This window comes from Euleptes europaea, chromosome 5 (assembly GCF_029931775.1).
Source record: "Euleptes europaea isolate rEulEur1 chromosome 5, rEulEur1.hap1, whole genome shotgun sequence".
In the NCBI taxonomy this organism is placed as follows: Eukaryota; Metazoa; Chordata; class Lepidosauria; order Squamata; family Sphaerodactylidae; genus Euleptes; species Euleptes europaea.
The window spans coordinates 68,587,722-68,600,000 of NC_079316.1; the positions used below are offsets into that span (position 1 = coordinate 68,587,722).

The 12,279-nt window shown below is 47.0% G+C and overlaps 1 protein-coding gene across 1 annotated transcript in view; it reads left to right on the forward strand.

Moving 5' to 3' along the window:
• The first annotated feature begins 10,709 nt into the window (after nt 1-10,709).
• HTRA1 (HtrA serine peptidase 1) overlaps nt 10,710-12,279 on the forward strand; it is a 55,966-nt gene continuing 54,396 nt past the window's right edge. The window contains exon 1 of the mRNA XM_056850472.1: nt 10,710-11,145. Coding sequence (XP_056706450.1) covers nt 10,710-11,145 — 436 coding nt within the window. The remainder of the gene's footprint in view (nt 11,146-12,279) is intronic.

Below are 12,279 nucleotides of genomic sequence, written 5' to 3' on the forward strand. Positions count from 1 at the left end.
TCCACCAGAGTTTTAACAGAAAACGTTAGAAATATTTCGAACAAGCTTGCCACTTGTACCAGGCTAGTCTGCTCAAATGTGAGGGATCCAGCCAGCCATTCTAAGTAGCCACTGGACTACTCCTGGCACATACATTTGATGTTGAGGAAGAAGGGAAATGAAGAGTGTCTGATCCATCTGAAAACCAAAGCTCACCTTGTGCCCCTTCTTTCTGCAGGTTTTTGAAGCCTTGGCTTGGATAAAAGGTTTCGGGCAAAGAGCTGGAGGGCCTTTGGCCTCTAAGCCTTTGCCTCTGTGTGAGCCATGGTGGCCCAAACAGCACCAGCCCAGGATGTCCATCAGCTTTAAGATTAAATGGGGGCCTTTTGGATTGTGTGTTTTCATTTACATTGTATTTTATGAGTATTTCATTTGTAAGTTGCTTTGTGTCCCTGGTTCTATGAGAAAAGCAGAGTAAAATATTTAAATAAAGATACATGAAAAGATAGGCCAGGGTTTCCACCTGCCAGTAGAGCTGCTTGTCATTAAGTATTCCAGCCTACCAAGCAGGCTAGTTGAATTCCTCTGCTCTGTGTGAGGGCTGCAGATGTTTTGAGAGCTGCACACAGGAAGGTATTCTGGAAACACAGGGACCACATACTTCTTGTTCCAGAGAGAAATGCAAGACTTGCTGTACCAGAAAATTGTCATTGAGGACAGGATATGCTGACTGCTCAGCCACGCAGCATCTTAAATATGGCCTTAGGTCAGCCCGAATGTGAAAGACAATTAAAGCAGGTCACACTCATGATCTGGTACTTTGTCCTGGGCAGGATGAAGGAGATCTGAAGGTGGAGGAATTCCTGATGGTTCCTTTGTTATGGACGGATTATTTCCTGCTTGGGCTTAGACTAATGGATCTGATCCCAGAGCTGGATGGAACCAAACAGTTTTCTGATGGCTTATGGGGATTTTGCTGTTGATATACTTGGTGCTCCTGTTGATGACCTGATTGATATCCGAAATAAAGAAAAGATCTGGGCGATAGACATGGTTACTCCTAGATGCCCCCTTTCAGGTGTTAGAGCCCAGGTAGCTCCTTGGTTTACTGAGGGGCTGTGGGTGATGAAAAGACAGGGGAGACTCAGGATGTGTCTGACAAGTCATGGGCTGAAACTCATTTTAAAGTTTACTCCATGGCAGTGATGGCAGCAAATAAATAATCCTTTTCTGCCATGATTGCATCTGCACCAGGTAGGTCAGCAGAGCTGTCCTGGGTGGTGGCCTGCTGTGACCACTTTGCTCAACACAGAGCAGATAAAATCTCTCACATTCATAATGAACAGTGCATTAGCAGTAACTAGGATTGCCATTTGCCTGCAGGACGCTCTAGGTTTCACCTAGGGTTGCCAACCTCCAGGTAATAGCAGAAGACCTATTACAACTGATCTCCAGCTGATAGAGATCAGTTCACCTGGAGAAAATGGCCGCTTTGGCAATTGGACTCTGTGGCATGTAAGTCCCTCCCCTCCCAAACAACGCCCTCCTCAGGCTCCGCCCCAGAAATCTCTCGCCAATAGCAAAGAGGGACCTGGCAACCCTAGTTTCACCCCAAAATTTGGTTTTTAATCAGAGTTTCAGGTGGGTCCTAGAATGCCCCATGATGCAGCAATGTCGCTTCTGGAAGTGGCACTGTTTTGTTGCAGGACACTATTAGGGTAAGTTCTGCCAGTCTCCTGTGTTGCCAGCAGTGACAGGATCAGATGGTGCCAGGCTTCATTGTTCAGTTGTTAAGGATACTTTTCGGTTTATTCAGTTTGAGAATATGGCTAGGATCCCTGGTGGTATGAGGACTACTGCCTTTGTATATGATCCTTGCCCTTATTTAGTTTATTTATCTTTAATCTTATATCCTGCCCTTCTCTCGGCCGGAGCTGGTCTCAGGGCAGCTCACAACAATAAAACATAAAACTTTAAATTAAGTTAAAACCAACAGTCTCTAAGTTTAAAAACCAGATGGCGCTCATCGCAATACACAGAGGCCAGATGCCGGCCGGCCTGAAAGCAGCCAAGGTCCCCTAATCCAGATCTTAGGAGGCGGCAGGGGAACAGGAAGGGAGGCCAGGTATGTTGGAAAAAAACATTGCTGCCCTCAACTATAGACTTGGCAGAATAGCTCGGTCTTACAGGCCCTGCGGAACTGCTTCAAGTCCCGCAGGGCCCTGGTCTCCACCAGGCCGGGGCCAGGGCTGAAAAGGCCCTGGCCCTAGCTGAGCTGGACACTTCGGCTAGGGACCACCAGCAAGTTGGTGTGAGCCAAGCGCAACACTCTCTGTGGGGCATATCGGGAGAGACAGTCCCACAGATATGATAGCCTCAGACCATTAAGGGCTTTAATGGTCAAAACCAGCACCTTGAACCTCATCCAGTACTCCACCAGGAGCCTTCCTAACTGCTTAAATCTGTCCGGAAGGGGGGTGGCTTGCTGGGTGTGGGAGGCAGTGAATGCCTCCTTGCAAGTCGGGGAGGGGAAGGTTTCCTTAGCCGTGAAGCAGGCTGTGGTGGTATGTCCACTGTTACAGAAACCTACCCAGTGGACTTGAGTAATTGTGACCATTCTCAAATGTGGCATTCTTCAGCAAGGTAAGTGAGCAGGTGATAGGTGGACAATGTCAAGATTTCCTGGAGGAAGCAAACTATTTAAATCCTTTCCAGTCTGGCCTTGGCATGGGACGGAAGCATCCTTGGTCACTCTGGTGGATGACCTGTACCAGGAGAGAGATGGGGATGTACAACCCTGCTCATTTTCTTGGACCTTTCAATAACTTTTGATACGATCAATCTTTCTGAACTACCTTGCAGAGTTGGGATCGGGAGACACTGTTTGCAATGGTTTTGGTCCTACCTTGAAGGTAGGTTTCAAAAGGTGGTACTGGGGATCTGTTGCTCAGATGCTTGGCCTATGGAGTCCCACAGGGTTTCATCTTGTCCTCCATGCTCTTCAACATCTACATGAAACTGCTGAATGAGGTCATGTGGAGATTTGGGCTGGGCTGCCACCAATATGCTGATGACACTCCGCTCTTGTCTTGTGCTTCCAACAGTTTGGGACCAGCATAAATTAAGAACCACCTACTCCCATACAAACTTACCTGGCCACTACAATTGTCCTCTGAGCCCTGCATCAGGTGCCTCGTCTTCTGAGTTTAGAGTAGGAGGCAACAGAAGAGAGGCCCTTCTAGGTTGTGGCATGGGGGATATTTGTGCCCTTCAATTGCTGTCGTCTGCTAGTGGGTGAAGACTTTTTCATTTGGTCTTCCCTTGATGACCTCTGCTTCCTGCCCTCTGTTTTAGTTGCTGGCTTTAATACACGCCTTATTTGTGGTTTTAATTGATTTTTATTATGGGTTTTATGATGTTAACTGCCTTGCTGGCCTTTTTTGGGCTGAAAAGCAAGATGTAAATTTTGTAAACAAACTAATTATGGCAGTGGTGGTTATGGCAGCATGGTTTTAAAATAATCTGACCCGTCTTTCAACGAATGCAGATATTTTTCAGTAAGACTTGTAGCGCTGATATATGTAAAGAAAAGAAGACATGGACTTTTAATATCTGAGATGCATTTGTTGATTGTGATCTAGACGTGCCAGATTTGAGGACTTCATTCTAATTTTTGAATTATTAGTTTTTCCAGCAGCTGGTTCTTTGGCGTCTTCCATGTGGTCCTCAACCAGCATCCAGCATTTTTTAAATTGCCCTGAACCTCCAGTAACTAAGAGTTATTGATGCACTGGACAGAAAGTAGTTTCCTCCTTTTGATATCCCCCCATACACATTAGATGTACTACCTGAGACATTCATTCTCAGCAACATTTTGTCAGGATGTACTTAAAGGCTTAGGTCTAAACCTGCATTTCCCCCCTCCCTGCTGAATTAAGAGTTTGGGGCTATATGTGTTATACTTGTTGCCTAAACTGAGGCTAGTACAGTATATAGCTGTTAATAATTCATTCAAAACAAACTATAAGCATAAGTATGTCAGCATGGTGTAATGGTTAAGAGCGGTGGACTCTAATCTGGAGAACTGGGTTTGGATCCCCACTCCTCCACATGAAGCCTGCTGGGTGACCTCAGCTACCTCACAAGGTGTCTGTTATGGGGAGAGGAAGAGAAGGCGATTGAAAGCCGCTTTGTTTTCTTCTTCTTCTTTTTCTTCTTCTTTCCTTCTTCTTCTCCACCTGATGAGCCCTGCTTTTTTGTGTGCCCCTGCCTCCAAAATGCTGTGGGTGGCAATCAGGCAGGGCTTTTGCAGGAGTGGCATCTGACCCTTCCCCTTGAGGTTTGCCTGGCCCCTACCATACCCTCAGGTGCCAAGACCAAATGTTTCTTTTTACCCAGGCGCTTAATTAACCAGCTTATCTGTCAACGTTTTTATAGTCTGCTCCTAGCCTGAGAACGGTGTTTGATAAGACTCGTTTTAAGCTGGCCAATGTTTTATGCTGTTTTTATGCTCATGCTGGGTTTGGGATATTTTTAATAGTGTGTTTATGTTTTTCGTATGTTTTTCTTTGTAAGCCATCTCGACCAGCAGGTTATCTGGAAAGGCATGAGCCTAGAAACCGTTTAAATACATTATGGAGATATAAATGTGTACTAGATGTATTTCTTCCTGTAATGGTGCAAAACTGTACTAGATTCATTTTGTAATGACTACTAGGGTTGCCAACCTCCAGGTAGAGCGTGGAGATCTCCTGAAATTATAACCAATCTCCAGACTACAGAGATCTGTCTCCCTGGAGACAATGGCTGCTTTGGAGGGTGGACTCTATGGCATACCCTGCTGGGGTCCCTCGCTAAGTTCTACCCCCAGTTCTCCAGGAATTTCCCATAATGGAGTTGGTAGCTCTAATGACTAGGCATAATTGTGACCACACTATGAATTTTGACTGTAAAAGAGGAAGAATGTATGGGCATCTGTGCTTTAGATCCATACTGTACTTCTTTTGAATACGGTAGTAGAGAAAAAACAACTAAACATTTTGTTCTACCATCACGGATATGCAGTATGATTAAGTTATGGATTTGGGAATGTTTACATGGAAAAAAATCACAATCCGTTTCAGATCCAGGGTTTTGTGTCATGAGTTGGATAGGGTAACGTGATGAGTTGTGATCAAGGTGTGAATGCTGGCTATTCTACATTAAAAAAACATGACTGCCTGTGTCCTAGCTTGTGAAACACTGCTGGTGCAAATATGTATGGTGCTAATGGTTCATTCTGTGGTCAAAAATATAAGTTGTGTTTTAGCTGAAGATTTTTTTGAGGATCCTTCAGATCCAAATTTTTGTACCACCACAGTGTGCTGGCTGCAACATTTTATGGTGTAGACTGTGGGCACACTAGCTGTGAGCTATGTTTGTATGATTGGTTTTTGGATGGCTGCCTTTGAAAACCATAAGCCTCCGAGAACATGTGTAGTTATCATTTAGATGTTTCTGCCACAGCTGATGTGCTCAATCCATGGTTTCCCCCCTCAGACTACCCATGAGGATGTGTCTGTAAAAACAAATTATCAGGTTCTATAGAAAAGCTCCATACATAGTGTTGTGTCATTATTTCTGCAAATTAGTGTACCTGAATGCGAGCTGTAATTAAGACAGTAGATTGTTGTAGTCTACTTGTATAAACAAAACAGAAATAACAGGATATGTACCGCCCAGATTTTTGCACTATGTCGATGCACTGGAGTACATACAATCTGTGCATAAGTATGTATCGTGGGATCAGAAAGACCGGTTTGAGGTGTCTAAAAGTCAAGAGCACCTGTGAGGGTCCATGTCTCCCATCTCCCTTTTTATGCATTGCTAAGGTGATTTTTATAGGGTCAGCTAGAGGCTCAGATATGAACTGTGATCTGATAATGAATGGTTGAAAATATGTACATGTGAAAGAATGCGCTTTTAGAAGCCTCTGATAAATATTGAAAATACACTGTGACCTGGATGTCACTTGTAACATAGGCACACCTGAAGTCAGGACTAATACACCTCCTGGTCTATTCATGGATCATTTTGTCCCAGTTTCCATGATGGATGTCGACAAGATCGCGGGATTGGTGAAGGCCACTACTTTCACTCTGGATCCTTGCCCATCCTGGCTGCTAAAATAATGTAAGGACCACATCTACAAACCCTTCGTTTGACTCATTGACTCAGGGCACCTTTCCTCAGCCACTCAAAGAAGTGGTTATCCATCTGCTAATTAAGGTTTCTGTAGGGATGGTTTTTTATGTGGCTAATTATCACCTGGTCTCTAACCTGCCCTTTCTTGGCAAAGTGATTGAGAGAGCAGTAGCGGACCACCTTCAGGTCTTCTTGGAGAACGTATCTGTTCTAGACCCTTTTCAGGCTGGCTTCAGGCTGGGCTACAGGACACAGACAGCTCTGCTAGCTTTAGTTGACGACCTTCGTCTTAAGTGTAGACAAAGGCCATGCCTCGTTGTTGCTCTTGTTGTACTTATCTTCAGATCATACCATCTTGTTGAGATGCGTGGAGGCAGAAGTAGGTATCAAGGGATGCGTGCTACACTGGTCCAAATCATTCCTCAATTCCTCACAGATGGGACTCAAAGGGTTGCTGTGGGAGACCAGCTGTCACCTATCCTGCAGCGTTCCACAGGGTGCAATCCTACCCCTGTGCTTTTCAATCTCTATGTAAAGCCGTGAGGGCAAATTATTTGTACCTTTGGGGTTGGATGTCATCAATATGCAGATGATACCTAGTCTTGTGTATCCCTATCCAAATCCCCTGGTGATGCATTTTTAGTGGCCCTCAGGAGCTCCAGGGCTGAGCCCCAGAGGCGCAGCACAGCACCCCCCCCCGAGGGTGTTCCTGGGGCCGCGGCACCCTTTGGACCTCTCGTCAACTGTTGGTCAGCGAGAGGAGGGGGAGGGACACTTGCCCCAAGGCTGCCCCCTACAGTCACAGCATGCAGGAACGCAGCGGCACACTGTAAGCCCTTCTTGCCGCCTGGAGCGGGGGTGCCCTCCAGGCCTTCTCTCCGTGGCCTCCCCTGTGGTTGCCAACCTCCAGGTGGTGGCTGGAGACCTGGCAACCCTAGCCTCCCACCCCACCGGGAGCTCTACACCTGGTTATGGCCCCCGAATGATGTTATAAATGAGCAAATGGCCCTTGGCAGGAAAAAGATTCCCCACCCCTGGTCTAGGGGTTATACTGGACCCAACTTTATTACTGGTTTGCCATTGCCTTCCTCCGTGTCACGACTCTGGTATTCCCTGGAGGTCTCCCATCCAAATAGTAGCTAAGGTCAGGGCCGAGAGTGTGTGACTAGCCCAATGTCACCTAGCAAGTTTCCATGGTGCGTGTGGGAATTTGAACCTGGGTTTCCCAGGTCCTAGTCTGACATCTTAACCACTACACCACGCTGGCTTGCGCAGAAACATCAAGACTAGACTACTGCAATGCACTGTACATTGATCACCCCTCAAAATCAATTTGGAAGTTGGTGCAGAATGCTGCGGCTCAGCTATTATCAGGAGCTAGATGGAGCATGCATGTTACTCCCATGCTGCAGTTAAGATATTGGCTATCGCAAACAACACCCTGCAGGGCCTTGGGCCCTCATATCTGCGAGACTGCCAACCCCCCTGTGCTCTGCCACATCAGCTTCGCTCATCGGAGCAGGGTCTTCTGCAGATGCCAACCTGCAAATGGGCAAAATCAGCAACTGCCTGTACACGTACCTTCTCTGGTGTGGCCCCCACCTTGTAGAACCGCCTCCCAGAGGAGATCAGGAAGGCTCCCACTCACCTGGCTTTAATTAATTATTTCAATTTACTATCCCACTCTCCCTAGCCAGGGCCAGGCTCAGAGCGGCTTTCTGCAAACTATGCAAAACTGAATTATCCAAGAAGGCTTCTTTACACAGGCAATAGTTGCGCTGTACTAAATGATTCATTTAGTACCTCAGTCATTCGAAGAACCCCGTGGCGCAGAGTGGTAGGCTGCAGTACTGCTCTGCTCACCACCTGAGTTTGATCCTGACGGATGTTGGTTTCAGGTAGCCGGCTCAAGGTTGACTCAGCCTTCCATCCTTCTGGGGTTGGTAAAATGAGTACCCAGCTTGCTGGGGGTAAAGTGTAGATGGCTGGAGAAGGCAATGGCAAACCACCCCGTAAAACAAAGTCTGCCTAGTAAACGTTGGGATGTGACATCACCCCATGGGTCAGGAATGACCCGGTGCTTGCACAGGGGACCTTTACCTTTTTTTTACTAAATGAGTCACACAGTTACTTGGAAAAAACGATTAGGGACTGTGTGGGGTCTATGCTGTTGTGTGTAGCTTGCTGAAACCAGGATCCTACTATGGAATTGTGTTTCATTGCTTCGTTCCTATTGCATTATTTATTGAATGTTCCAGCCAGATAATGAGGAGGAGGGCATCTTGGCTATCTTCTGGGCATGGAGTAGGGGTCACTAGGGGTGTGGGGAGGAGGTAGTTGTGAATTTCCTGCATTGTGCAGGGGGTTGGACTAGATGACCCTGGTGGTCCCTTCCAACTCTATGATCATTACTCATATATACTGTGTGAAAGCAGGCGGATATGCCTAGGTCTCTCTCACCCTTTTAATGGCTTGTGTTTACCATAGATCTACAAATGATTTGTAAATACAACTAAACAGGCTTGGAATGATTTAGATCCTCTCCAAAAAGTAGTTGAAGGATATCTTGCAATTGGTACTTAGTTGAGTTTATCCACAATGTATGTTTGTTTTATTTCATGTTATCTTGAAAATAAAAATTTGTTAAAAAAAAAAAAAAAGGCAGCAAGGGATGAGAGAGATGGGGTCACGGAAGTTTTCAGTTTGCATGGGGTTTTGCATCCGGAGGGGGAAATTCCCGGCTGGGCTCCTCCATTCTATTCTCCGGCGCACTCGCCAGGTGTCTCCTCTATCGGACAAAAACCATCAAATGACACGAAGGGTTGCCAGGTTTTGTGCCCAGGTCTATATCCTCAAAACAACAAACCTAAGAAGAGTTCTTAATCTAAAGAGTGGTACAAATTTTAAATCCTTGCGGTGTTTTTATATGTAGTATTAATTAAGGAGTGTTAATAGATAGGCTAAATGCCCTGCCCTAGATGGCCCAGGCTAGCCTGATCTCATCAGATCTCAGAAGCTAAGCAGGGTCAGCCCTGGTTAGTATTTGGATGGGAGACCACCAAGGAAGTCCAGGGTTGCTGTGCAGAGGGAGGCACTGGCAGACCAACTCTGTTTGTCTCTTGCCATGAAAACCCCCAAAAGGGGTTGCCATAAGTCGGCTGCGACTTGACGCACTTTACACACATACACACAATAGGTTAAATATATTATGTCTATTTTTTTTTGAAATTTTTATTAAATTTTTAAACAAAAAGAAAACAATACAAACAACAAAAAACGAAACAGAAAAAAGTATAACAAAATAGAGAACTACATAATAAGAATGATATATCTATAAAAAATTAAAAGAAAAATTCAAAATACAATCATTATATTCTTATTACAATCACCTTACCCATTTTATTCCCACCTCCCTCCACCAGCGCACCCATAATCCCTCCCACCACCGCGGTGAACTTCCGGAGAAGTGTCTAAACCACTGGTTCCCAACCGGGGGTCCTTGGCCCCTCAGGGGTCCACGAGAACTAAATTAAAGTCTGCGAAACAAAGTTATAAACCCATAATAAATTAATATTTTCAATTAAAAGTTCTCTATTATAAAAATATATATTCAAATATTATTCTAAGTTTAATGTTTAACTAACAGTTATGATTAAAGTTTATTTTCAAATTCTCGGAATTTTTATTTTGAACCTTGGGGTCCCTGCACCGAACAAAAAAGTCCTAGTGGTCCCTGGTCAAAAAAAGGTTGGGAACCATTGCTCTAAACAGTATTAACAGATTATTGTCGAAGGCTTTCACGGTCAGAGTTCATTGGTTCTTGTGGGTTACCCGGGCTGTGCAAAAACACCAAGACCACGGTTACACAGCCCGGATAACCCACCAGAACCAGTATTAACAGATTATTTTTACAACTATTTACATTACCTAGTCGTATCTACAACTTGTTCACTAGATGAACAAAATTCATTTTTGCCAGCTTATCCCAATAGGCGAAGGCTTCGAACCACAGATCCCATGTGGGCCTGCACAGAGGACCACTCAATGAACAACAGTTACAGGTAAGTGCAACTGTGTTTTTTCAAATTCTTCCACATCCTTCCCGTGCAGGGAAATATACGATGTCTATCTGTATTCGTGGTTGATGTGTACCATGGTGATTAGTTTTAACTGCCCCCGTTTTTTCCCCCCTCCTTTTTCTGTTTGTATTTGTACTGTATTCGCTGGTCGCGGGCCGTCCTAAAGACCTTTGCTCTGCTCCGCTCCGCTCCGGCCAGGCGCAAAAGCCAGGCGGCCAGAGCGTGGCGGGCCAAAGCGCCCAGGAAAGCTTCCCGGCCTCCTCCCGTTCCCAGAATCGCGCGCCGGCCCCTTGCGGTTTTTCCGTAGGCTGCGGTTTTTCCGTAGGCGGCGGCATTCCCGCGCGGCGACGCTTGCATAAAGCCGGCCGCCAGGCAGCGCGGCGGAGCAGACGGGTCCCCCAGAGCGCGCCGCACTCTTGCTCCGTCCGTCCGTCCTGCCTGCCTGCCTGCCTGCGCGAGGGGGCGAGGATGAGGGGGCTGCTGTGGGCCGTGGCGCTGAGCTGCTGCTGCGGCGCCTTGCTGCGGGCCCAGCCCTGCCCCGAGCGCTGCGAGCGCGCGCGCTGCCCGCCGCTGCCCGCCGGCTGCCCGGGCAGGGAGGCGCTGGACGCGTGCGGCTGCTGCCCGCTGTGCGCCGCCGCGCAGGAGGGCGAGGCGTGCGGCGGCGGCGAGGCGGCGGCGTGCGGCGAGGGGCTGCTGTGCGCGGCGGCGCCGGGCGTGGCGGCCTCGGCCACGGTGCGCAAGCGGGCCAAAGGGGGCCGCTGCGTGTGCGCCAGCGACGAGCCCGTGTGCGGCAACGACGGCCGGAGCTACGGCAACGTGTGCCAGCTGCGGGCGGCCAGCCGGCGCGCCGAGAGCCAGCAGCGGCCGGCCGTCATCGCCATCCAGCGGGGCGCCTGCGGGCAAGGTGAGCCGCCGGGGGAGGCCGCCGCGGGGGAGCGGGGCTCGGTGCGCGGCTGCAGTTGCCTTCAAGGCGCTTTGCACGTGCTCGGGAGCACTCCCAAGGCTGGCCGGATAAACACAGTGTTGGGACCGGCAGAAATGGCTGCGCTTACTGCATTCGTACCTCAAAAAGAGAAATGCGGAGTTTATGGGAGGCATGGGCAATAGGCTGTGTTGATGAATTTGACTTGGGAAATGTTAAAGGTTCTGTTTTGATCGAATTCAAGTGATCTAAGTAAAAAAAAAATATTATTGTTATAATTTAGATTATGGGCGAAAACGCACGGTCGCTTTATCCTCCTTTAATCCCTGTTGTAGCCAGGATCGAACTCACATTAGGCGAAACGCATGCGTTCGATCCTGGCTGAAACAGGGATTACAGGAGGATAAAGCGACCGGGCGTTTTCGCCCTATAAGAAAGTGTGATATAGAGTTAAACTCCTATATGAAATATTATAATGAATTAGAATTTAATTACAAAGGGAACCACAGATATATAAAATGGATAGAGGAGGGGAAGTCAATAAGATAGAATTATTTGTAGCGATTAGACAAAGATTGTTTATGTTATTCAAATATGTTAATTGAATGATGAAACTAAATGTGATATAAGTGGAAAATATTTTTTCTTTTAAAAAATACTCTTTTGAATGGTCACAATGTGCGGGGTTCAGTCTTAATGCTGGAAATAGATTTGGTGTTGTACATTTTGTTTTTGTCTTATGTATGTTGCGCTCAAGATCTTTGGTCGAATGAGCTTGAAATAAAAGGAAAAAGAAATAGGTTTGGGGGCCAACATTGGCAAGCTCTGAGCACGCCCCCCCCATTGCTATTTGCGGGGAGCCGTGCTCACTTCCTCCTTTCCCTGGGCGCTGGAGCAATTACCTTAAAGGCACTTTGCACGTGCTCTGAAGTACTCTTTTGAACGGTCACAAGGTGCAGGGTTCAGTCTTAATACTGGAAATAGGTTTGGGGGCCAACATTGGCGAGCTCACTGCACTCCTGCCCCCCCCCCCATTGCTATTCGTTTTTCATAAATGGACACATAGCTTGTTGTGGCTGGAATTTAGGAGATTTCCTGGGTTGAAATCCTTGTTTC